General features: G+C 44.7%; 1 protein-coding gene across 2 annotated transcripts in view; it reads right to left on the bottom strand.

The window, feature by feature from the left end:
* Window positions 1–27,592, bottom strand: part of TRM9 (RNA-binding (RRM/RBD/RNP motifs) family protein) — a 39,980-nt gene extending 12,388 nt beyond the window's left edge. For both annotated transcript variants that reach the window (XM_086780596.1, XM_086780597.1), the window contains exons 1-5: window positions 27,250–27,592; window positions 26,795–26,890; window positions 26,619–26,705; window positions 26,337–26,468; window positions 25,868–26,233 (exon numbers count right to left, since the gene is read on the bottom strand). In XM_086780596.1, the coding sequence (XP_086636722.1) occupies window positions 25,868–26,233; window positions 26,337–26,468; window positions 26,619–26,705; window positions 26,795–26,890; window positions 27,250–27,546 (978 nt within the window). In that variant the 5' untranslated portion in view covers window positions 27,547–27,592. The remainder of the gene's footprint in view (window positions 1–25,867; window positions 26,234–26,336; window positions 26,469–26,618; window positions 26,706–26,794; window positions 26,891–27,249) is intronic.
* Window positions 27,593–27,878: the final 286 nt, after the last annotated feature.

Raw genomic sequence — 27,878 nt, 5'->3', positions numbered from 1 at the left:
AACTTTGCTCATGAGGGATATGCATTAGTGGTTACATGCAATTTGCCTGCTTCTTGTATGTCTATCTCAGTGGTACTTTGACACTGGTGCTTCTAAGCACATCACTTCTTGCAGAGATCTATTTGCCAATTTGCAGGATTCACCTCCAGGTGGCATAGTTATGTGTGCTAATGATGCCTCTTACTCCATTAAAGGCATTGACAATGTGGAGCTAACAGCATGTAACGGGGATAGCTTTACTCTTTGTGACACTTTATATGTACCAGGCATCAAGAAGAATCTCATTTCTGTTTCAGCCCTTGCATTATCTGGGTTTAAGGTTCAGTTTTCTGACCATTGTTGCTCAATGTATGACAGCAGAGATTCAGCTTCTCTTATGCTTTCTGGGACATTATGCAATGACTTGTATAAGCTTGATATGTATGACAGGAGTACTTATTCTCATGATGCTATGATTGCATCCACCTCCCGTGTGTTGAGTGACACTGAGTTATGGCATGCTTGGTTTGGTCACTTGAATTTGCCATCTTTTGTACGCTTGCAGAAGCAAGGTATGGTGCATAAGCTTCCTCCTATGCAGGTCTCCTTCAAGCATGTATGCGAGGGATGCATCCTTGGAAAGATGCACAAGAATTCCTTTCCTAAAGATGGGGCTATGAGGGCTGTCCGACCATCACAACTTGTTCATAGTGATCTTTGTGGCCCCATGAGGGCTCCATCTTTTGGAGGACACTTGTACTTCATCACGTTCATTGATGACTACACTCAGTTTTGTTGGGTGTATGGTTTAAAAATGAAGTCAAGTGCCTTTGCAGCTTTCAAAGACTTCCGTCCCATGGCTGCAAATGCATGTGGACACAAGCTTGTCACATTGCGTTCAGATCGAGGGGGGAATATTTGTCAAATGAGTTCACAACATACATGCAGTTACATGGTATTTCTCATCAGTGTACTACCCCCTATACTCCTCAGCAAAATGGAGTTGCAGAGAGACGTAATCGTACACTTATGGAGATGGCACATTGTATGCTCACAAGCAAGGATCTGCCCAGTAAGTTTTGGCTTGAGGCGGTTATGTGTGCCAATTATGTGCATAACCGTTGCCCCATTAAAGCCTTGAAATCTATGACTGCCTATGAGGCATGGAATGGCAGCCTGCAGGATTCCAGTGGTGACTCATATGAGAGTCTTTGGGTGTTTAGCATATATGCATGTGCCCACACAACAAAGACATAAGCTTGATGCAAAGGCAATCAAATGCATTTTCATTGGTTATAGTACTGAGAGTAAAGGATACAGACTCTATGTGCCTAATACACGCAAGATCATTGTGTCGAGATGTTATCTTTGATGAATATGCATCTCAACCACTTGTCTCATGTACCAAACAGCCGTCTATTAGGCCAGAAGATGTGTTTGATACTTTGTTGCCTTTATTCAATTCAAATGTGGACAATGTAGAGCCAGTTTCAGCTCATTTACAGCCACCTATGCCTGCTGAAAACCAGCAAAATCAGCAACTGAACTTGCCCCAAATTGATCCTGAAATGCCTCATATTGATCAGGATACCTTGGGTGATGCATTGGCAGAGGAAGATGCAGATACTAGGAAGTCAAAAATTGTTCCTAGATGGCTGGTTGACACTTTGCGTGATAGCAAATGGTCTACATTTATGCCAGGTCGTACACGTGCTGCTTCTCGCCATGCATCTTCACATTATGTGGATACAGCTCTTGTTGCCACCGCTTGTAATGAGGAACCAATTTCTCATGTTGATGCATTGGAGGATGACCATTGGGTGGCAGCCATGCGTTCGGAGTTGGACTCCATTGACAAAAACGGTACTTGGGAGTTATGTGACTTGCCCCCGGGCAAGCGTGCTATTGGCACAAAATGGATTTTCAAACTTAAGCGTAAGCCTGAGGGTTCAGTTGATCGCCATAAGGCTCGCTAGGTCGCCAAAGGGTATGCCTAACATGAGGGCATTGACTATGAGGAGACCTTTGCTCCCACTTCACGTATGACTACCATACATACTGTTATTGCATTGGCTGCCCACAAGCAGTGGCATGTACATCAGTTGGATGTCAAAACTGCTTTTTTGAATGGCGATTTGCAGGAGGAAGTTTATGTGTCTCAGCCTCTTGGCTTTGTTCAGAAAGGTGCAGAAAGTAAAGTATGTTGTTTACATAAAGCACTGTATGGTCTTAAACAGGCCCCTCGTACTTGGTACCACAAAATTCATGCATACTTGACTGCCAAAGGGTTTCAGAATAGTTCAGCTGAGAGTACACTTTATGTACGCCACACTGGGAACAATGTTCTCATCCTTATTCTTTATGTGGATGACATGCTCGTCTCACTGGCCTTGAAGAGGGTGATATTTCAGCTTTTAAAGCTGATTTGCAACATGCATTTGATGTCACAGACATGGGGCATTTACATTACTATTTGGGCATACAATTTATACCTTTTGAGGGGGGTATCATGTTATCTCAGTGCAGATATGTTGAGCAGCTCCTTGAGCGTTTTCACATGACAGATTGTAAACCTGTTTCTACTCCTATGGAACCAGGTCTAAAACTGTCACTTGAGCGTGCTGGTGAGCCTTTTGATGTTGCCACCTATCAACAAGTTGTGGGATGCCTTATCTATTTATGCTCTACTCGTTTGGACATATAGTATGTTGTTTCTCAGTTGAGCAGATTCATGCATTGTCCAAGCACTATGCATTGGCAAGCGTGTAAGCGTGTCTTTCGCTATCTTAAAGGCACTACAAACTTTGCCTTGTTTTATGGCAGTTCTTCTACACTATGCTTGCTTGCACTCCAGAAAATGACTGGGCACGTTGCTATGACACGCGAGTGTCAACCAGTGGTAACTGTTTTCTTCTTGGTTACTCATGCATCTCATGGCTCAGTAAGAAGCAGCCTACAATGACCACTTCTAGTTGTGAAGCTGAATACAGGGCAGCCTTTACAGCTACTGTGGAATGTGTTTGGCTACGACGCCTTCTAGCCGATCTTGGTGTTGGAACCATTTACACTGACAGTCAGAGTGCTTTGGCAGTTGCACGAAACCCAGTATTTCATGCCCGCACAAAGCATATTGAGGTTCACTATCATTATGTCAGGGAAAGGCTCCATGCAGGAGAGATTGACTTGGCTTATGTGTCTACACATGCCAATATAGCATATGGGTTTACAAAGCCTCTTTCGAGGGAAAAGTTTGAAGCTTTTCGCAAAGCTTTGAGCTTACAGCCTCTTCCACGGTAGTCTGCTACACCGTTCACACCATTCACTTGAGGGGGGGTTTGTTGGTCATGACCACTCCTGGCTAGTTCGGGTGTGAACACAACTTACTCACGGGCACTTTTTCCCTGTGACTGAACACAGGTTTTTTCCCCATGTGGACACACTTATTCTCTCTTGCATTTTGTGTGTGTGTGTGTGTGTGTGTGTGTGTCTGTGTGCAGGAGGCTTCTTCCCCCATACCCAACACTCCCGACCCCCGGGTGCCCCCTGCTCTGCATGGCTGTGGGTAGTGAGCAGACTCTCATCTGAATCCTCTCACCTCTCGAAGCCGACTCCCCTGGCACTGATGTGTCTCTGTGTATAAGACCAAGTCCCTCCCTCTAAATGTCTCCTCGAACAAACCCCCATATGTCCTCAAGGCGTCATTGCAGTTCCAAACCGCAATCTCTAGCTTGGTCTCATAGGTCACCCTCCGTCATTGGGCACGTCGCTCGGTGATGATCACCCTCCAATCTCTGTACACTACCCATTTGCCTACCTTCCGTGCATCCAAGATGCGTGGCATGTACTCCCTCCTGTGTGCCACCTGTGCTAGTGTGAGATCGTCTTCGAGGTAAGTCTTTTCTCCTTTTAGTGCCCACCTTTTGGTAAGGAATGCTTGCCTCGCCTCCAACCCCGCAAACTTGAGGATGAGTACGCATTCCTTGGTGGTGTCTTTGCCCACCCTCCATGCCTCGATGAAGGGGGTTTCAGAGATTTCCATCTTTTTGCATAGTGCTATGGCGCCCTCTTTCGGCGAGGCTCCTTCCTTCCATCCCACCGCTCTCACATTCAATGCCCTAATATTCCTTCTTTTCTCCTCTTCGAGTGTGTCATTGATGATGTTTGGTGATGATGGTGGGTTCCGTTGCTTCTTGGCAACCTCGATCCAGCTGCCCACTTCTTCCACTTAGTTCTGTGTCTTCTTAATCATCTTGGCCCATGTGGTTGCCTTGTTTGCCTTCTTTTCCTCTTGTTCCTAGAGGGTCTTCATTTTCTCTCTAAGTGTATTCAGCTCATCATTGAGGGATGGCTGAATTTCTCCTCCTTCGAATTGAGTACGTGCCCTCAAGTTCTCGTTTTCCACTTTAAGGGTGGCGACTTGGGCCTCTACCTCCGTGATTAGTGAGGCACGGTGGCTGGTTTTTGCGTCCAACATTTGAACCATTTCCTCCTGCACCTTGCTGAGCTGAGTTGCCATGTGTACTTGCATGTCTACCTTCCACCTATCCATTTCCTCTTGCATGAAGGCACGCAACCCACGCATAAGGTCATCACAATCCTTGTTCTCCCCGAGCTTCTTTTGTAGGTGCTCAATGTCTGTATCCTGCATTTTGCATACTTCTCTCATGGTGGTCAAGCATGTTTTGATATGGGGGTCGCTAATCTTCTGTGTGCTCGCCCAAATCAAGCTGTATTTCCTCTCCTTCTCACCTCTAGTCCTTGTTTCTGGCGAACTGTCCATATTGGATTTAAGGGGTCCCCTTTCTAGTACTAATTCTGGTCCTCAACTAGGGAGATGTGATGGGTGTGGGGGGGCGTTTCTCCCGAAGTTTCTTCCAACCCTCAGTACAGTTCACCCCTTTGAGAGATTGGTACAAGTCCTTCTATTGGAATTTGGCCCTTAACATGTGCTCGTTTCTTACGTCTGGTTGTGTATTGGTTAATCCTTTGAGCATCTCGCTCTCGGATTTGGCCAGTTGCAACCTTGCGTAAGAGACGCTCACGTGTTGTGCGGCATTCCTCGTCATACCAATCGTTCTAGGGCATGGTGTGCCTGTGGAGGTCTAGCGGTAGATCAATTGGTGGATGGAAATGCAACTATGGGGGGAGAGGTGTTTAAGATTGTAGTGAGCTAAGAGGTGAGGTGAGGTCAGCTACTAGTGGGAGACTGGGGTCTACATATGTTAGCTGTCGGTAGAGATGGTCGGAGCAAGTTGAGTCGTCCTAGAACTATGCCTTGGGTTCGCTTATATAGGAGCATGGGCCCTAAACTTGGCCCTCCTTTTATTATCAGAACTTTCCCATAGTTCTTCTAATAGCTATGCCTCCTATTTAAATCCTTGCTTGAACCCATCCCCTAGATAGGCACCCAACCTAGGATTCACCCACCCTAGGTTAGTGTCACATGAACTCTGCACTGTAGTGTATGGTGACAAGATGGCTCATAAGCATCGGTGCAACATTGTACATTACTAGTATCCTTTAGGATGATAATTGTCGTATGCCATTACCCCATTGTAATCCTCAATCCACGATAAGTCAGGCACGAGCTACATAGGTAATTCCTCAGCCATAGCGAGTCAGTCAGTCAGACAAGTCCCTTAACCCACTTGAAGAGATTCATTCATGCATGTAGAGTCAGTAGAAACCTTAGGGTTTGCATTAGAAAGCACTCTGCATATTGCATATCATTCATCCATTGCATATAGATCATTGCAGAAGCCTTCAAATAACATCTAGTATTGATTAGCATTTATCTAGCATTTTTTCCATAGTGTCCAACATTTAATACAATTTATCTATCATGAACAAGTCGTGTAGCATAAATAGCTACAGTCGGCCAGCTTCACAGCCAACCGACCAGCACTTGGGAGCATATAAATAGGTTTGCTTTTGCACCATTCCATCATTCATATCATTATTCAGCCAACAAGCCATCAATGCTTGGAGCCTTCAGCCCAAGGAGCATAAGCTATTGGAGCATTCAGCATATCAGCCCTCAGCGTTTCATCCATCAGCACCTAGGAGCATCAACACATGGACATTCAGCCTTCATTCATCAAAACGCAGCATCTACAGCATTCAGCCCTTCAGGACACCTTGCACTTTCAGCATACATACAGTTTTCAGCATACCTATCTTCATCGTTTTGCTACAGCACTTTGGTGAAGGTAAAACTCAGCATCATACATAGCCTAGAAACAGTCCCAATCAGCCCATACCTCAGCCTCAGATTTGCAGCCTTCCCTCATTCCATTGGGAAGAGTGCTAGGCTCGAGATTGGTCATCATTGGTGCTTCTACAGCCATGTACAGTGCAGCCCGACTCTTGGTCCTCCGAGATCTTGCGTTTGGCTTATCATCAGTCCAAAGTCAGTCTCTTCAAAGTAATAAAGCAAATACTATTCCGGTAACGGGATAAGGGGGGCCCTCAGTGGGTGATTCGGGACCCCATATGGTGTACAGTTTCTATCTCTCTCTCAAATCTCTTAAAGTTTGAAGTCATAAAAGTGGATTACTAAACTCGCAAAACTCAGGATACACAAAGGGGGTGTGAGAATTTGTGTGACAGGATCCTTAATTACGAATACTTCTGCTGCATGTTACATTGGTATCAGATTCAGCTTGTCCACACACACCGCATCGTAGCGTGAGGGTATCCTTGGATGGTCAGATTCCATTCCGGCACGACCAACGACTTTAGCATTATGTCTACGTAGGGTGTACAGTTTCTCTCTCTCTCTCTCTCTCTCTCAAATCTCTTAAAGTTTGAAGTCATAAAAGTGGATTGCTAAACTCGCAAAACTCAGGATACAGAAGGCGTTGTGAGAATTTGTGTGACAGGATCCTTAATTATGAATACTTCTGCTGCATGTTACATTGGTATCAGATTCAGCTTGTCCACACACACCGCATCCTAGCGTGAGGGTATCCTTAATTTGTGTGACAGGATCCTTAATTATGAATACTTCTGCTCCATGTTACATTGGTATCAGATTCAGCTTGTCCACACACACCGCATCCTAGCGTGAGGGTATACTTGGATGGTCCGATTCCGTTCCAGCACGAACACCGACTGTAGCATCGTGTCTACAGAGGAGAGTACCCATCAACCGGAAGAAGTCTCCCCCAAACGAGACCTTGCTCCTCCAACTACCGCAAACACCATAGCTCTACTCAGAGCTTAGAACCAGCTTCTCATGGAGCGTGTCCACCTCTGGAGGAAACAACAGCACGTCCTCCTCTGCCTCCAGCAACCCCCGACTACATCTCCCTCTTCTTTCAGATGGAACAACAAAGAAAAGAAGACGAGGTTTGACGGAGAGAAGAAAAAGCTGAAGCTGAAGCAAGAAAGCAACAAGAAAAAGCAGATCGACGGGACTATGAGGAAGCCCAACGCAGGATCGAAGAAGACTGGCCTCAGGCTGAACTCACCGCTCAGGAGCACCAACGAGAGCTCGATCGAGAGCGTATGTTACTCGAGCACCAAAGGGAAAAGAGGCCATGCATCGTAGATATCAGCACCTCTCTTCAGTTTCCCTGGCCTTAGGTGCCACCAGCCAACAGCCCGTGACATCGACTACCATCATTCGAAGTCAACCAAATTTTAGTAAGTATGATGGTAAGTGTGATCATTTAGCAGTTAATCAGTTCATTCATCAATTTACTGCTCATTTTTCCATTAGCTAGGATTACAGATCCTCAGGACAAAGTCCACGTAGCGGCGCCCCACCTTACGAGTGAGGCAGTCACTTGGTGTCAGCATTGGTCTAGTCTTCATACAGACTAGACCACAGGTGTCACAGCTTTTAGCTAGGATACATTTGTTCATCACCTAAAGACCATATTTCTCCCACCCAGTATATGACCGGCCTGGCAGATGAGTTTTATGGACTCAAATAAAACGGGTCACCAGTACTTTAGTTTTCCGGAAAGGTTATAACTTCAGCACACCAGTTAGGGGGGTTATCTGAGCAGGCCAAGATGGATCAATTCATTTGAGGATTAGATTCTAATATCCAGTTCACAGTTTGCAACTTTGAACCCAGTACATATGATTGGGCTTTGACTCTTTCTCAAACTGAAGAAATGAAGATGAACGGAGGCAAGCCCAAACAGTCGTCACAGTCCAGTACCAAACCCCAGTAACAGCAATCTGTTGCGCAGCCTAGAAAAGGTAATGCATCTTCTAAATGAGATTTCATTGTCTCGCCTCTTCTGGGGTGTGACATGATCTTAGGAGTCCGATGGTTTCGTCAATATGAGCCTATTCTTGATTGCGGGCAAGACACTTTCACTAGTTGTAAAGGTTTTCCTAAGCCCGTTATGATTCGTGGGGATAGAAGCATTCTTGGCATCCCATTGATTTCGCACCTCCAGGCCCGACAAGCTATCCGCAAGGGAGCGGAAGGGGCACTACTTTATGTACGTGCTCAGATAGCCGCTACCTCATCGGTAGCAACTATCTCATCTTCAGTCCCGCAGTTAGCAGACCTCCTTTCTAGACATCAAGATATTATGCTTGGGGACGATCTTTCGCCCAATCTCCCTCCATCACGTCCTTGGATCAGAACCTCCTAGAAGGTTCCCCTATTGTCTATCCAAGACTTTAGAGAGCGAGCTAGAAAGACAGTTATCTGAGCTCCTCCGAGCCGGATTCATTTGGCCTTCTTCCTCACCATTTGCTGCACCCATCCTATTTGTCCAAAAGAAGGACAAGTCTGCACACCTTTGTGTAGACTAGGGCATTGAATAAACTCACCATTAAGAATAAGTTTCCTATGCCAAGGATTGAGTACATTTTGGAGCGTTTAGACGATGCAAAATTTTTCACTAAGATCGACCTCAAGAGTGGTTACCATCATGTCCGCATATCCGAAGCTGACATTCCAAAAACAGCTTTCCGGACAGAGCGTGGTCACTACGAGTTCGTAGTCATGCCTTTTGGGCTTACAAATGCACCGGCAACCTTCAATAAAATGATGTCCAGGATTTTCGCAATCCTCATTGGTAGGTGTGTCTTCATCTTTCTTGATGACATTACTTGTATTCTCAACCACTACGGAGCAGCATGAGAAAGATGTGGTGAAAGTCTTGCAACTTTTGCGAGATAATGGGCTCTACATAAACGCCAAAAAGTCTATCTTCGGTGTTAAAGAGATTCAATACTTGGGCTATATCATCGGTTCGGATCGGATTCGATTGGATCCCTCAAAGGTTCAAGAGATCTTGGATTGGGACATCCCTCAGACCGCCCAAGAGATCCGTTCTTTCGTAGGTCCTTGTCAAGCCTACAGCACCCATGTTCACCAATTTTCCAACCTTGCAACACCTCTCACTAGGGGGTGAAGTCTCGTAGACAAAAAGTTTCAGTCACAGACAAGACACTTGATGCATTCCGTGCACTCCAAAAAGCTGTCTCAGAAGAGCCTGTTTTGAAGTTAGCATCTTGGGATGAACCTTTTGAGGTCATTACCGATGCAAGCAATGTAGCCATAGGTACAATTCTCCAGCAGAACAATAGACTCATGGCCTACTACAGTCGAAACTTGGATGTCGCCGAAAAGAATTATTCGGTTTATGACAAAGAGCTTTTGGGTGTGATCATAGCACTCAAACATTGGAAGCCTTTCCTTTATGGACAGGTCTTCACAGTCAAAACAGACTACCAAGCACTTAAGTGGCTTCAAACCATGCCAACTGCCCAGTGGAGTGATCGGCAAGCCAAATGGAGTCAGCTCTTCCAACAATTTGGAGGAATGATCGAGTACATCCCTCGTAAGCATAACCCAATTGCAGATGCTCTTAGTCGAAAGACCAGCATCCAGGCAATGCAGGAGTTACCGTTCTCAAAATCACGAAGGACTTAGATAGCATGAAAGACCAGTATGTCGACTCCCCTGAGTTTGGGACTCAGTACAATTTGGCCCTCTTTTCTGAGCCTGGCCATTATTCAATGCAGAATGGTTGGTTGTTGTTCAAGAACCGCCTCTATGTCATTCGGAAAAGCGATCAGCTCTTCTCCATGATGCCCATGACTCCTTAGTTAGAGGACATAGAGGTATCAACAGTACCCTCCAGAAATTAGAATGGTCCTTTTATTGGCCAAAAATGAGGCGTGATATATATTCACATATTCAAGCCTGTAAGATTTGTCAAAAAGTTAAGGTTCCAAATACAAAGAAGGCTGGGTTACTTCAACCTTTGCCTATCCCCGACATACCTTTCATCGACATTTCTATGGACTTTGTAGGGCCTCTACCAGCATCCAACGGTTCCTGTAACACTCAGTGTTTCACCATTGTGGATCGCTTCAGTAAATTCTGCATGCTCATCCCATGCAAGCATACGGCCACAGCTGAGGACGTAGCCTGTCTTTTTCTCAAACATTGGTAACCCATTTGTGGTTTGCCTAGCACCATTACATCAGACAGAGATTCCAAGTTTACCTCGCATTTTTGGAGGGCATTATTTGAAAACTTTGGAACTAAGTTACAGTTGTCTAATGCATTCCATCCACAGACAGACGGCCATACGAAAATCTATAACCAGTTGGCCTTTGATGTTCTCAAGTCATATTGTCATGACCAGCAGTCCAAATGGGAACATTATCTTCCATTGGTCTAAGCCATCTTGAACGATACCCATTCATGCAGTGTCAAACGAACACTGCATGAAGCAGCCTCTTTGGTTGCCGTTTCTCTTCTCTTTTGACGAGATTGGTGTGTCCATCTCTCAAGGCTAACAAAATGACGGAAGCATTTTCTGAAATCATTGAGTCAGTTAAGGACCACTTGACCAAAGCACAGAAAGCTTATAGTAGCAAACATGCAAATAAGTCTAGACGAGATGTCCACTTCAAGGAAGGGGATTGGGTCTATCTGCGCATCATGAAACAGAGATTGAAACAAGTGGCCAAACGTTGTCCCAAGCTTTCTTTCCGTAGTTTTGGACCTTTCCCAATAGTTTAAAAGATAAATGATGTCTCCATGAAGTTGAAGTTGCCTAACAGTTGGACAATGCATGATGTTTTTCATGTTTCTTGGCTAAAACCATATGTTAGACTAGAAGTATTTGATGTTTCAGATGAACAATAGCTAGACGTGGTAGACAAAGCAAAAGTCATCGAACCTGATCAGATCCTTCTTCATTGTTGGAAGCATGGTTCCGATCAACAGATACGTCAATTCTGTACGAAGTTTCGAGATTGAGGTACCCACGAAGCTGTTTGGCTTGACGAGGAGTTCTTTAAAGAGTAACCCCAGTTGTTGGCGGACTAATTGGAAGCCATAAACATGCTGCCAAGCTACGCAGGAGGGAATGTCACATGCACTCTGCACTGTAGTGCATGGTGACAAGATGGCTCATCATCATCAGTGTAACATTGTACATTATTAGTACCCTTTAGAATGATAATTGTCGTACGCCATGACCCCATTGTAATCCTCAATCCAGGGTAAGTCAGGCACGAGCTACATGTCTAAGTTCCATGTTCACGTCCAAGTTCCATGCTTATGTCCAAGCTTCATGTTCCATGCCTAAGCTTTATGCCCAAGTTCTCCATGTGCAAGCTCTATGTCCAAAGTCCAAGAAACACTCGCTTATCCCATGAGTAATCTCCACAACTCCTATAGCCATGTCCATGAAGAAAACCATGGAAAAGCTCTTTCTCGCAAGAAAACTGATATTAAACCTGTTTCAATGGTTTTTGGGAGATAAAAACATCCAAAAAATAATTTTTAGGGTTTTTGGAGTAGTTTAGGGTTTTTGATATTTCTATCCGTACAGCTCTGTACACACATCCGTATCGCCCATGCATATGCCCATACAAGTCTAGGCATGACCGTACATCTGAAAAGCAAGTTGGAGAAAGTGTTGATGGCGAAGAAGAAGCTCTCCGTGATCATAATGATGCCCACACACACTCCACTATCTCCTTCAATCTTCAATGATCTTGTTCATGGTACTACAAGAGAAGTCCAATCCTGTTTATACTTGTAATAGACCCTGCTTTTTGCCAAAATGCCTTCATGCTTTTGCTTTGCCTTTTTATGCTTTGCTTTTCTCTTTTTGTCTTTGCTTTTGCTCTTTTTACTTTTATTAATAGAATATTACTCAGCTTTTGGTGCTTTGCTTTTATGGCTTTAAGGCCTTGCTTTCTGTTTCAAGGTACTAGCCCCATCTGGTGAGCTTGTGCATCTGGTCTTTCCCCATATCTGTGGTGTCATTTGCACATCTGGCAACATCTCAATGCCTTTTCTTTGGCCAATAGCTTTGTTCTTGATGGTAATTCTTCATGGCTTGTCACATGTGTTAGAAAAAAAAAATGCATAATTACCTCCTGCAAAAACTAGACACAAGCTGGTCAACAAACAAGTATGCATCATTCGCGTCTATTGGGTATTATCCACTAGAGCATGTCCAAGTAACCATTATAACCAGAATAATGGTCAGTATCAATACAATATATATATATATATATATATATATACAATGAAGAGAGCTAGAGGCACAATCCCTCAAAGACGTCCATATTTGTTTTTCAAATACATCTAGACCAACCATTTCTTCATAAGCTCGAAGTATATCTAGATAGTCCTAGAAGAACTTCTCTGGCATCCATTTCACATCCAATAGCGAATAATTCTCAAATTCCAAGAGAAACTTTCTAACCATTGTCTTTCCTCTTTTTCTTATCGAATGAAACACAATCTCTTCTGGCTCTTCCACCCCTGGTGGATCCTCCAAAACAGGCTCCTCTGGGGGTAACCTGTACATGGTTTCAATAAACTATCATGGAAGGCATTATGTGTCCAGCAATGATCTAAAAGGTCCAACCGATGATCTTCTTGGTAATTTGAAAGGTCCATATATCATCATTCCCTGACTTTAGCAATCCAAAGATGAAATCCATAGCAATACTCTCCCATAGAACATTCAATGGGTGCAATAATCATGCTAGCTTTTGTTGGTCACACTTATCCTTCTGACAAACCAAAAACTCAATGTTCTATACAAGGCCAATAAAAATAGCTTTCCAAAGCTTGAGTTATAGTCAGTATGCTTCGTTGCCCTGCGTAAGGTGGAGCATGGCTTTTTTTTTGTTCACTTTTGGCCTCGAATCCTTTAGTGTCACATAAACGGGTTTGCATCATAAGAAAAACCCTTTTTGATGACATAGAAAGTCACCAAATCTTTATTCTATAATATGTTCCAAAACATCTTTGAAGTCTTCTATGGTAGTATAAGGATCCTTCATCAAAGTGAAATCCATATGGTAACCCGTAGAAACCTCATGGCTCAAGGCTCTCCGAGATAATGCATCTGCTACCTTGTTGTCTTTGGCGTTCATAGGCCAGAGCATGGCCTTTTTGATTCAAGACTGATCCAATGCACGCTCATCATGTTCAACCACAAAAAAAGTCTAGAATATCCAACACTCGTCTTTTGCTAGCATAAAGTCTCAAGGCTTCAAAAGGATTTTGTTTCAGCTTTGGTCCACAAAGATCCCATGGCTTTATTTGTCACGAAACATGCAATGGGCTAAGCACCACTGCAAACCATTTGTCGAATTTCCTGGCATGATGTCAATCTGATGATCTTTCGATCTCTCTGGCTTCTTTGCCTTCCTATCCCTTACATGTCTTAAAGAAACTACATCTGAAAGAGTAGGCCTAGGAGTAGCTAGGAGTAGCTTCCTTGTCTCCTCCATGATAAATAGAGCGGGTAGCTCTAGATCCTCGTGCAATGGCACCTCCTTTGGCCCGAAGATAGGCTTTAGCATCTCCAACTCCTTCGGCTTCAGTGGCTCGATCCTTGATAAAATCTTTAAACATTTGAGCCCTTCTTTGGTCATGTTCCCTCTTGGTTCTCCAAGCAAGGAATTTTCTCAAAAATCATATGAACTGCTAAAAGTCATGGTACTCTTTTGATGACCTTGGTTCCCATCAAGAGTTTCTATATCAACCTCATGGTTGTTTCCATCTTGAAGTCCTGTATTGGCCTCATAGTTGTTCCCTTCAAAAGGCCCTTGATTTCCCTCTTCTCACGACATGGCTCTGTCACCCCAGGAAAGTTTCTTCAAGAGAAATCTTGCTCTGATACCACTGTAAGCCCAGTGGGGCATGCCATGACAGACTCAAGCACATGTCCAAGAGATAAAGATATAGAGAGAGAGGGAGAGATAGAAGGGACTAGGGATCTTGCACAGTACACCACATTGAGCGGGGAACAGGACCCACTCCCTTTTAGGAATTTATTCAGGAACAATCCACGGGCACACTGGCCAGGATCAATACAATCATTGAATACAAAACAAACAGATATGCCGATGTAGAATATCCAAGTCGATGTCAATGTCAAGCACGAGATCTCTAATGCTGAGCACACCACGGGGATGACCCATAAGTATCCCTCACCGGGCTAGTATCAAATCTAATATCCAAATCCGAATCCAATAAATCCAAGTCCAATGAATCCAAATCCAAATCCAAGTCCAAGTCCAGATCCAAGTCCAAGTCCAAGTCCAAGTCCAAGTCCAAATCCAGGAGCAAAAGCAAAGGCAAAAAGAGAAAAGCAAAACATAAAAAGGCAAAGTAAAAGCATGAAGGCTTTTTGGCAAAAAACAGGGTCTATAAAAAGGATTGGACTTCTCTTGTAGTACCATGAACAAGATCATTGAAGATTGAAGGAGATAGTGGAGTGTGTGTGGGCATCATTATGATCATGGAGAGCTTCTTCTTCGCCATCAACACCTTCTCCAACTTGCTTTTCAGATGTACGGTCATGCCTAGACTTGTATGGCCATATGCATGGGTGATACGGACACGTGTACGGAGCTCTACGGACAGACATTTCAGAAACCCTAAAATTGCTCCAAAAACCCTAAAATTTGTTTTTTGGATGTTTTTATCACCCAAAAACCATTGAAACAGGTTTTATATCAGGTTTCTTGCGAGAAAGAGCTTTTCCATGGTTTTCTTCATGGACAAGGCTATAGGAGTTGTGGAGATTACTCATGGAATGAGCGAGTGTTTCTTGGACTTGGACATAGAGCTTGCACATGCAAAACTTGGGCATAAAGCTTCGACATGGAACATCAAGCTTGGACATAAACATGGAACTTGGACATGAACATGGAACTTAGACATATAGCTTGGACTTGGACTTGGACTTTTTACTTTTATTAATAGAATATTACTCAACTTTTGGGACTTTGCTTTTCTGGCTTTAAGGCCCTGCCTTTGGGCCTTAGAGCTGCTTTTTGAGAAAGCTCCTTTTCGTTTTTTGGTCCAGCTCAGTCTCCTCTTTCCAATGGTGCCCTTGGCTCACGGTCAACCCTGTTTGACTTTTGCTTTTTCTTGCTTTTTGACCAAGAATGGTGCTTTTTTTAATCAAACTTTGTGGACCCTGTCCCCATGTCTTCTTCCACCTGTCTGGTGTCCGGCATGGATTTCATCATGTGAAAAAAGCTAGGAGGACCAAATAGTTACGTCTTCAAAGCCAACCGACCAACACTGCACTTGGGAGCATATAAATAGGTTTGCTTTTGCACCATTCCATCATTCATATCATTATTCAGTCAACAAGCCATCAACACTTGGAGCCTTCGGCCTAAGGAGCATAAGCGATTGGAGCATTCAGCATATCAACCCTCAGCGTTTCATCCATCAGCACCTAGGAGCATCAACGCATGAGCATTCAGCCTTCATTCATCAAAACGCAGCATCTACAGCATTCAGCCCTTCAAGACACCTTGCGTTTTCAGCATACCTATCTTCATCGTTTTGCTATAGCACTTTGGTGAAGGTAAAACTTATCGTCAATCCAAAGGCAATCTCTTCAAAGTAATAAAACAAATACTATTCCAGTAATGGGATAGGGGGCCCTTCAGTGGGTAATTCGGGACCCCATACGGTGTACAGTTTCTATCTCTCTCTCTCTCTCAAATCTCTTAAAGTTTGAAGTCATAAAAGTGGATTGCTAAACTCATGAAACTCAAGATACAAAAGGCGGAGTGAGAATTTGTGTGACAGGATCCTTAATTACGAATACTTCCGTTGCATGTTTCAGTTAGGTGCCTAGAGTGGATGTAACAATTCCCATGTAGGGTCTCCTGAGGCTTCACGGGTTTCTTGCCAAATCCATGCTCTAATACTAATGTAAGGTCTCCATAGACCAAGTCCAAGGATAACCGAACTTAGAACCGAAACCCTAACGAGGTTTTATAGATCCGAAATCCTACACAACGCATGACCGCAATAGATTGTGGCTAGCGACTCACCACCAGCCCAAGAGTCCTCCGAACTCACCTCCCCGAGCCTCGGGTCCAATTGTTGCAGCATGCTTGGTACCGATAGTCCCAACCCCTACCACTAGGCCGAACCACCCACCTTGCAACTCCATGGCCATGAGGTCTTGCACGCCCCAAGTAGCCGTCCTGTCTACTGAGTGGATACCTCAATAACTCAGAAGTGTCCCCAAGGTCACTTCTATAGCAATAACGTGGCTATTATTGGCCCTTGCTTTATTTATAAGCTTTTAGCCATTATTACCCTTAGGCTATATTAACTATAAGCTATTACGCAATCTAGACCTCATCTTGCTCGCACCCTTCACCCACCTGTGAACCCTCTACGTCCCCACGCCCCAACTTGACGGGGCAGGCTACAACTGCACTTCTTCTTCTTCTTCACCACAAGGGGTGCTTTTAGCCATTATAAGCCTTAGGCTATTAACTATAAGCTCTTACGCAATCTAGACCTCATCCTGCTGGCACCCTTCACCCACTTGTGAACCCTCTACGTCCCCACGCCCCAACTTGATGGGACTGCACTTCTTCTTCTTTTCCACAAGGGGTGCTGAGGGCTCTCTCTCCACCCAACCATAGCCCAAAAAGACACACCTCCAAGATTGGTCCCCAACTCTTTTAATAGCATATTGCTCCACATGTGCCCAGCCACTCTCAATAGTATCCGGCCACTCTTGAGTCCACACCTGATCTTTTTGGCTCCCCTAAACCCCGCCCATGCCTTGCCCGAACGTTCGAGCTCTCCAGGCTCCCACTAATTCCGTTGTCATGACATTACTCCCCCCTTAAGAAGAGTTTTCATCCTCGAAAACGAAATTCGGAAACCTCTTTCTGAGTGTGCTTACCTTTTCCCAGGTAGAACCTTCTTTTGGTCTTATCCTTCCACTTGACTAAACACTCCTGTCGTACAAAGTGTCAAGTTCTTTTCTCTTGCTAGGATCTCTTGATCGATGAGATTATCGTCATCACCCAACTTTTTTTTCAATCTACTAACATGAAAAACTGGATGAACTTTAGAGCTTTCTGGTAAAGCTAACTTGTAAGCAACACTACCTACTTTTTTAAGTATTGTAAATGGACCACAATACCTTGGAGATAGCTTCGGACTTCTCCTCGTTTTCAAAGATCCGGAATGTGCTACGCTTTCCCCTTTGTGTTGCCTACTACACCCTTGTCGGGAGGTCTTTGGGCGCCACAAGCAAAAGAACTCCGATTGAGGAGCTTTTTTTGTGGGAGAGGAGCTTAATGACCGAAATTGTGTTTCATGCCCGTATAGACCTTCGTTTTTCAGTTCACGGGCGTTCATTCACGGGCACTGTGGGTAGATTTCGATTCTCTGCAGAATTCTATTTTTGGTACTACAGGAAGAGCGATTGATTGTGCAAAGACTTTGTGTACTGCAAAGAGGTCATATAGTTGCTATTGGGTATATGTATCCAAATTGGGGTCACTAATTGTGACAGTTTGGGTGTAATACAGTACCGATGTAGAGAATACAGCACTTGTGCAAGTCAAACACGAGCGTTGTTTTTAGTGAGTTTGTGGTGCAGACAAGGTGTGAGGCGTGGTATTTTTGGGATTCCTATCCAGCCTCACATGGTGCTCTCAAGGGATGCTTGGAGGCCCCGAATTCTTTGCCTCTATATGGGAGTACCTTGAGGTGGAGTAATGTGGCCTCTCTTTGTTTAGATACAAGATGGCTTGTGGGCAAGGGATCCCGCACCTCGGATACCCATAAGTCTTTTCTCTCATCACTCTTGTGATCCCATTGTAATCTCGTCACGTGTCGGCATTGAATCAATACAAGTTTTTGGGTTGGAAGCCCGCATTTGGGTGATATCATTTTCTATTGTAGCTTGTACATTTTTTGTCATATCTCCTTCATACAGTGTCCGTTTTCGAAGTTCTAGTACTCAAAACGACCGGCTCCTCGTCCTCTTCAAGACGAGCTATAGGTCTTGGTGTGCAGCATTCAGCAAGTACTCTCTGTTTTCAGTTTTGTACTGGATTTTCCTAGTCCCGAACGGGAACTCGCACCCAGAACGCGACCCAAGATCACCGCTCCGTGACACTTGGTATCAGAGCAGGAAACGCCACGTCGCGTTGAGTTTGATCAAGACTTATGCCAAAGGGGAAGACCACAGAAGGTGGCCACCTCGACGCAGAAGAAGCCGCGAGAATTGAGGAAGAAGTAAGGCAAGAAAGAGAGATAGAGCTTGACGCCGAAGTAACAGCGTGGATTCAGCGTGGATGGCACAACAGACATCTCGAGTCAAGAGCAATGGATACTCACCAACACCAAATGGATTACTCAAGGGATCCAGGGCTGAGTTGGCAAGATCACCAAGATGACGGACTGAATCGCTTCGTCGCCAAGACAGATGAGGTCGAGGTCCCCTCCCAGACGTCACCACACAAGACGGAATGACAGGAGGGACTCAGAGTCATCAGATTAGGGGTACGGAAAGTACAAACCGTTACCCCCGGAGAAGTATACTGGACAAAGAGATTCAATGGTGGTGACAAGGTGGATCCATGAGACAGAGGATTATCTCACCATGAACAAAGTGGCTCATAAACACTGGATCCGTGTGGCGTCACGACTGCTATCAGGGGATGCATACACATGGTTTCTGGCAGGTGAGGCAAAAAGACCGTAGACAAGATGGGATGATTTTACCAAGGACATGGCCGAGTATTTTGTACCACGGAATGAAGTCTTCAGGGTACGCGATGAATGGCGTAACCTCAAACACGCAGATGAAAAACTGCGGGAATATATCAACCAATATAGGCAACTTATGCTGCAGATTATAGATATGCATTCTACAGATAGATTACACGGGTTCCTGTTCGGATTGCGTGATTGGACCCGTAGAGAGATCGAGAAGCAGGAGCCTGAAAATTATGATGCGACACTCACAATGGCGGAATGGCTATCCGACACTGCGAGCAGAAAGTGGCAAAGCAAAAACAGTGCAACAGGAACAGGAGGATGGAATGGTGCCAAGCCTCAAAACAGGAATGATAATTCTCCCAAGGAGAAACTTCTGGGACAAGTACAAGCGGGGCAAGGTCGAGTGGATCTTTCGTACCCCGAACCTATGGGAGTAATTCCGGGAATAGAAACTTTGTGCCGGGGGGGACACCCCTCCCCGGGGAGGGGGACACCCCAGTCAACCAATATAGGAGGATTTTCCAATACTGCAAGGCGTCCTCTTCCTCCGCCGACACGACCGTGCAGAAGTTGCACAGGCAATCATTATGACATTGAATGCCCTCGTCGACCCTCACAAATCCGGGTTACCACCGTTCAAGCCCAAGGGCAAGAAGATAATTATGAACAGATGGATCGACTGAGGATCACCGAGATTGAGGATGCAGAAACCTCGTCTCGACGAGGCGATAGCCCACCAAGGGTAGGGGCCGTGCAGGCAATACCAAAATGCATGGCAGCATAGTTATCGACAGTGCAAAATGTGTATTTTGAGGCAATGTGAATGGCCTTGAGTAAAACATCATGTTGGATATGAGAGCCACCCATAATTTCATCACCCCAAAATGTGCCAAGAAACTAGGAGTGAAGGTGTGCGACTCCAATAAGCTGTCAATGTCATTTACACAAGGGCAGGATGACAATGTAAAGATGGCATACAATGTGCAAATGCAGGCAGGCGCATGGAAAGCGCGTCTAGATTTCATAGTTGTGCCCATGGATGCCTTCGAAGTGATTGTAGGGCTCACCTGGGTCGACAAATATCTCATCGCCTTTATGGGACAAGGTGTAAATAACATGATACTGGATATGCAGGGTACAGGAGTCACTGTGCCATGCATCCGTCCTCACTCGGGGGATAAAACAGTCAACAAGAACATTGGAGGCAAAATCCACAGCACCCCAATGTATGCAACAGGGTCGGGTAAGGCTCAAACAGTGACAGATTGCCGCGGCAAGATGCCGGAATGGTGCATTGCCAAGCAAGCAGAGAGGGCAGCTAAGCAAGGCTGCCAAATACATTTATGCGTAATGAAGGTCAGGGATGCACAGCAGACGAAGTGCAAAATTGGTGAAGCAGAAATACACGAAGTGCTAAATGAGTTCCAGGATGTCTTGCCCGAGAAATTGCCAACCGGGTTACCGCCGAAACGATCGGTGGATCACAAGATCAAACTCTTGCCAGGGCATAGTCCTCCAGCTAAAGCTCCATATAGGATGGATGCTACAAAGCTCAAGGAGCTCAAGATACAGTTGAACGAACTGGCCGAAAAATGGAAAGGTGCGCTCCAGCAAGTCGTCGTATGGTGCACCTGTGCTGTTTGTCACAAAGAAGGACGGGTCAACCAAGTTATGCACCGATTACAGAGTCCTCAATAAAATCACCATTAAGAACCACTACCCCGTACCAATAATGGAGGAGCTCTTAGACCAACTGGCGGGAGCGAAGTACTTCAGTCGGATCGACTTACGATCTGCATATCATCAGATACGAATCGCCGAAGACGACATTGAGAAAACGGGCATTCGCACAAGGTATGGAAGCTACGAATGGCTGGTGTTGCCGTTTGGGCTAACCAATGCCCCGACACCTTCTGCACAATGATGAATGATATCTTTAAAGATTATTTAGATGAGTTTTTGATCATATATATAGATGATCTCTTTTTATACAGCAAGACCTTGAGTGAACATAAAGAACACTTAAGAAAGGTCTTCCAAATGTTACGGCATCACAAACTGTATGCCAAGCCAGAGAAATGCGAATTGGCAGTCACTGAAGTGGAGTTTTTGGGCTTCGTGGTCAATCAAAAAGGGGTACAAGTAGACCCCAAGAATATCGAGGCAGTGGTGAAATAAAATGCACCCCGAACTGTGCGTGAAGTTCGCGGGTTTCACACAATTCTACTGAAAGTTTATCAAAGATTTTAGCAAAATCGCCACCCCACTCACTGATATAACTAAAGGCATCAACCTTTTAGGTGGACAGATATAGAAAAGAGCGCTTTCGAAAAGATAAAAGTCACAATGTGCAGCACCCCGGTGCTTAAGCTCCCAGAGTTCAACAAGGAGTTTGAGATTCACACGGATACATCGGACGGGACCCTTGGAGGAGTTTTATTACAAGACGGGCACCGTGTCGCGTATGAGTCACGCAAGTTCAGCGATGTAGAACGCCGATGGACCACACATAAAAAGGAAATGCAAGCAATGGTTCATTGCCTTAGAAAGTGGCGTCATTATGTGCAAGACAAACACACGAAAGTTCTTACAGATAACATATCTCTAAAGTACTTTCAGACGTAACCCAAGTTGTCACCAAAACAAGGCAGATGGCAGGACTTCATCGCAGAATTTGACATAGACATTATTCACAAGCCGAGGAAGCAAAACTTGATGCCAGATGCTTTAAGCCGTATGCCACAGTTGAATGCATTGAGTGTTGCAAATGGGGCACTTTTGGACAAGATCAGAGATGCTCAAAAGTTAGATGCAGCAGTCATTCGCATGGCCACGGAGTTGCAAAATGATACCTTAACCGTGGGTTTATTTGATTTCAATGATGGATTATTCTACGCCCACAAAAAGGTGTATGTGCCCAATGACCCGGACCTCAAAGCCATGCTACTTTGGAAAACCCACGACTGTAAGCTGGCCGAGCATGGTGGGCAGAAGCGCTCGCTCGAGCAGCTTCGACATCATTTTTTCTGGCCACGTATGACTGAGGATGTCATCGAATATGTTCACACATGCCCAACATGTCAACTCGTGAAGGCACAGCGAGTCAAACTGGCTAGTTTTACTGCAAACCATGCCCGTCCTGTCAAGGCCGTGGGACATTGTCAGTATGGATTTTATTGTGGATCTCCCGGAGTCCCATGGATACAACACCATATTTGTGATAGTGGATTATTTCTCGAAGCAAGCACACTTCATTCCATCTAAACCACACCTCACGGCGTATCAGACTGCAAAGCTCTATTTTAGTCAAGTATTCAAATATCATGGGTTACCAACAGCTATTGTGTCAGACAGAGACAGCAGATTCATGAGCAACATGTGGAGAGAATTGTTCAAGTTAATGGACACACAGTTGCGCATGTCTTCAACATATCACCGCGCAGACAGATGGTCAAACGGAGCGAATCAATCAAGGCATAGAAGACTACATTCGCAATTATGTTCGTGCTGATCAAAAGGATTGGGCGAATTACCTAGAAATTTTAGAATTTCATTATAACAATTCAGTGCACAGTGCTACCGGGTATATGCCGTTTGAGTTGGCCACCGGTAAAGAAGTCATTACACCTCTCGCAATTGCCACAGGAGATGTGCATGCCGAAGATGCAAATGCAGAGGATTTTTTGCAGAAATGGCAGAAGAGAATGCGGGTTGCACAGCAAAATCTAGAACAAAGCAAAGTCAGATATGTCAAGCATGCTAACAAAAAGAGACGTGATGATGAATTTCATGAGGGAGACTTGGTCCTTGTTAGTGCCCAAAACATTGCACTGCTTGTTGCCAACCTCACGCCGAAATTCAACCATCGCTTCTATGGCTCATACAAAGTGCTCAAATCTTACAATGGAGTTATCTATAAAATAGATCTGTCCGCAACAGTGCACATACATAATGCATTTCATGTCAGCCTACTCAAGAGGTTTGTTTCCGATACCAGGTTTGGTCGCCATGTACTAATGCTTGCAGATGGTGCCACCCCCACCGTTACGCCTTTTGAACCAGAACTCATATTGAAATCACGGTTCCGGCGAGGAACGCCAGAATTCTATGTTAACTGGAAACACCGTCCCATGACAGATTGCACATGGGTGCCAAAAGGGAAAATGATTCAAATGGCACGTCCGTTGGTTCTGCAGTTTTATAACATCGTGCCCGTTGAGGATGATATACAGCCAAAATAATGGCTTGAAAGGGACTTCAAGCTCTTCAAAAGGGGGGTGTATGTGAGGCGTGGGATTTTTGGGATTCCTATCCGGCCTCACATGGTGCTCTCAAGGGATGCTTGGAGGCCCCGAATTCTTTGCCTCTATATGGGAGTACCTTGAGGTGGAGTAATGTGGCCTAGCCCGACCTCTCCTACCTTCGTTTAGATACAAGACGGCTTGTGGGCAAGGGATCCCGCGCCTCGGATACCCATAAGTCTTTTCTCTCATCACTCTTGTGATCCCATTGTAATCTCGTCACGTGTCGGCATTGAATCAATACAAGTTTTTGGGTTGGAAGCCCGCATTTGGGTGATACCATTTTCTATTGCAGCTTGTACGTTTTTGGTCATATCTCCTCCATACGGTGTCCGTTTTCGAAGTTCTAGTCTCAAAATGACCGACTCATCGTCCTCTTCGAGACGAGCTATAGGTCTTGGTGTGCAGCATTCAGCAAGTACTCTCTGTTTTCAGTTTTGTACTGGATTTTCCTAGTCCCGAGCGGGAACTCGCACCCAAAACGTGACCCGAGATCACCGCTCCGTGACATGCGGGAACCTTTTAAAACACTTTATCACCTTCCTCAAAGATGATTTGTCTACGATCTTTGTCTACATAATGTTTAGCATGGTCCTGTGCTCTCTTAACATTATCTTTCGCGATTTTCGTCATCTCATGGAGATCTTGAAGAAAATCTTTAACCTTTTGTATCTTTTCTTTCTCAATGTAACATGCCGCAGAAGTCTTCGTATCGGAGGATCCTGTCACACAAATGCTCACACCATCTCCTGTATCCTGAGTTTCGCGAGTTTAGCAATCCACTTTAATACTTCAAACTTTAGAGAGATATGAGAGAGAGAGAGAGATGAGAACTGTACACCGTATGGGGTCCCGAATTACCCACTGAAGGGCCCCCTATCCCGTTACGGAGATAGTATTTGCGTTATTATCGGTGTAACTGACGATAAGCCAAACGCAAGACCTCTGAAGACCAAGTGTTGGGCTGAACTGTGCACTCTTGTAGAACCACCAAAGATGTCCAATCTCAAGCCTATGCACTCTTCCCAATGGAATGAGAGAGGGATGCAAAGCTAGGGCTGAGAAAGGGGCTGTTTGGGACTGTTCTAAGTCGTATATGAATGCTGTAAATGAATGAGAATGCTGCGTTTTCCCTTTACCAAGTGGCTGGAGCAAAACGATGAATGAATGCATGCTAAAAACTACATGGATGCAGAAAACGCAAGGTTTACTAATGGCTGAATGCTGTGAACTGATGGCTGAATGCTGAGGACTGATGCGTTTGCTGATGGAGGGCTGAATGCACAAGCGTTGATGCTCCTCTTGTTGAAGGATGATACGCTTCTCCAAAACGCATGGATCTAAGGTGGATGCAAGGCTGAATGGGATGCGCCTGAATGCTCCTTGGCTGAATTATGAGATGAATGAGAGAATGGGTCAAGCCCTCCTATTTATACTAGCAATGTTGCTAGTCGGTTGGCACTAGATGCTGGCCGACTGCTCTATAAACATTAAATGCTTAATGATGATAAATAAATGCTGAAAATGATGAAAAAATTACCAGATAAATCCTAGATGCTATCTGAGGTTCCTGCAATGGTCTAGATGCTATGCATGAATGATGTGCAATATGCAGGATGCTTTTTGATGCAAACCCTAAGGTTTCTACTGACTGTATATGCATGAATGTGTCTCTTCAAGTGGGTTAAGGGACTTAGACTAACTGACTGACTATGGCTGAGAATGACTTACGTAACTCGTGCCTGACTTATCCTGGACTGAAGGTATACAATGGGGTCACGGCGTATGACAAATATCATCCTACTGGGTTCTAATAATGTACAGATGTTGCACTGCTAATGGTGAGCTAGTTTGTTACCATGCACTACAGTGCAGAGTGCATGTGACACTCGAGGCCAACGGCCATGAGGACTCTACACTAGAGTCTCATGCTAAATGTCTGGCACAGTTGTTAGCAAATCAATATAGGCAATACACATCCAATTGGTTTGCTTCTTAATTATGCTCGTAGCATATCCCTTTTCGATTTGATTGACTCTCTTGGTTAGACCATCACTATGGATGATTAACTGTACTCAAGCTTAGCATAGTATCCAATATTTTGAACACAGTATGCCAAAACAACTATTAAACTTTATATCACTATCGCTTACTATATTGGCAATCAGTCCACATATATGCGATTGATATGCTCAATGAATAGCCGAACTAACTCTAGTACTCATTGTCTTTTTTGTTGGAATGAACCAACACTTTTTAGTCAACCAATTCCTGATTATCCAAAACTGGGCGGGCACACCCACAACAGAGGCCCTAGTGTGTAATGTACACACAAATGACTGCTAACACATGTCTTAAGCGTCGTAACCAGTAACATCCACTGACAGGCCTCATCTTGGAGTGGTGATCCTATTTTGCAATGCCAAATCCAAGGCTTAATTCTTAACCAAATAAATAGCACATGTCGAACTCACAAATAGGGTACAAAGAACAACATATTTCCCAAGCATCATCATGAAACCAACATCGGATTTCAAAATTGAGTTAAAGTTTGAAGAAAAACCTTGCGGTGGGGAATGTAATGATGCCACCTATATCTCGCCTCATCAAGAAGCACCAAAAGCGATCTTTCTGGAAGGAAAATGGGCCTGCACTGAATTGGACTCTTCCAATTCTTACCATCCAGTAATAACTCGTGCTGCTCGTTTGAGTGAGGACCTCCATTCATAAAACAACTAGCTTTCGAGCACGTGTCTCCCTGAAACTCCCCTTCCTTCTCTTCAAGCACTGAAGTGTCTGCCTCTGTCTCATACTTTCGAAACTCCATGATACAGGGCCCAGCCAAAGAGAGAGAGATGATAGCCCCTTCAAAGGCAGAGTGAGTATCGATATGTGGAGATAGTCCCACTCCAGCAGGATATTCGTTTACCTGTTGATCATTGGGAGAGAGCATTTCAATTATTGACCATTTGTGATCAGCTTGTTGAAACACCGCATTCAGAACACGGCTGTCACTTTGGCAAAAGACTCACCGTGAGTTGATCTATTGGCACTGAATCTTCCTTTGCATCAATCAGATGTGGAAGTGCAGAAATCTTTTCAACGATAGAGTCGGTAAAAACTGGCAGCTTGCCCATCCTCTGCATGATATCTACATTCCTTATCTGCAAATTTGGCGTCTTTATCCATGATTAATAGATGTCCACAAAAGCAAACAAATGGAGAATATCATGTAAAAGTGCATAAAGCATTGGTTCAACCGAATGTACAGATTTCAAGTGTGAGCATGCTTAAGAGATGAACTGGAAGTTTACCTTGTACTGGAACTCATATCCATAATGCTGCACTCTCCTCTTTGAAAGAATCTGCCAGGACCTCTCATCCACAGCTGCAAGGAGTTCCTAAAAACTTCAAGAATGTATGATTGCTTTAAAAAAGCCCGACTCCAAAGAGCCCAACCATCAAATCTACCTTGAACTTGCATACCAACCTGTTCTACATCCTCTGCAATAAAGTTTTCAAATACGAAAAGCCCAGGTATTCCTGTCTCTGATGCTGCTGTAAAAACAGGTAAGGGTTTGTTGACCTGTAAAGACATGGTTTCTGTAAGAGTAGCTTACTCGTGATTGTTCTTGATTGATTACAGTACTTGACACATAAACTAGTCTAGCAGCATTGCATGCATAGATAAATTTGTACCTGCATAAAACCATATACATGCCTACACACATACAAACATGTATATACATACAAATATGAGCGGTTATTTAAGGTTATCTTCTTGACTTAAAGGAGAATACATCCTATGATTATTCCCATTAGATACTTAGTTCCCAAATCTGAAGAAGAAGAGGGCATCAAATCTCCGACTCCCTACTCAAGCATGAGAGGAAGTGCAATTTCCATAGAAGACACCAAGATGAGGACAGTTGTTTTGAGTGGTACCTTTGGTGGTGGTCGGGCAACGGAGTACTGAATGTGGAGGACACGGTTTCCGAGGGCGCTGCAAGGGAGGCCATGAAGGGCCGCCCGCGCGGCCAGAGCGTGGGCGGCGTCGTGGAAGGTGACGATGACGCGGCAGCCGGTGGCGTCGGCGAGCTGAATATCTGCAAGGGGGCCGAAGCTGGCGAAGGCACGGCGGATGGTGGCCAGCGGCAGGTCCAGTGCTGGCCCACAGTTGGCCACGAAGAGGTGGGGAGACGGCGCGATCGCGGAGCTGCTGGCCGGCCTCGCAAAGCCCATCTCTACGCCTCACGCATATTACGGTGGAGACCTGTTAAGTCATATTCCCAAATAGACATTTTTGGCCTGCCATCTTAGTTGTCGGTTCCTTAAAGCAAAAATAATCATTTGTGGGTCGTTTCAAAGGTTAGTTAGGCTTCTTTTCTTCTATTGGCTGAAAGAGTCGTGAGGATTAGGTTTTCGAGGCTTTATAAAGGGATGCTCTTCCATCAAGAAGCTTGGGCCTTGTGCCCCACAAATTCTGTGTTGCTACTTGGGCCGCGTGCCCCTCCATCCACACCTTGCAGCTTGGGCTTGCACCCCTCCACCCACTTCCTGTGCAGCACTGAGCT

Source organism: Cibotium barometz, chromosome 42 (genome assembly GCF_041138505.1).
Source record: "Cibotium barometz isolate CiBa-2024 chromosome 42, ASM4113850v1, whole genome shotgun sequence".
NCBI classification, from domain to species: Eukaryota; Viridiplantae; Streptophyta; class Polypodiopsida; order Cyatheales; family Cibotiaceae; genus Cibotium; species Cibotium barometz.
This window is presented reverse-complemented; position numbering and strand designations above follow the sequence as displayed.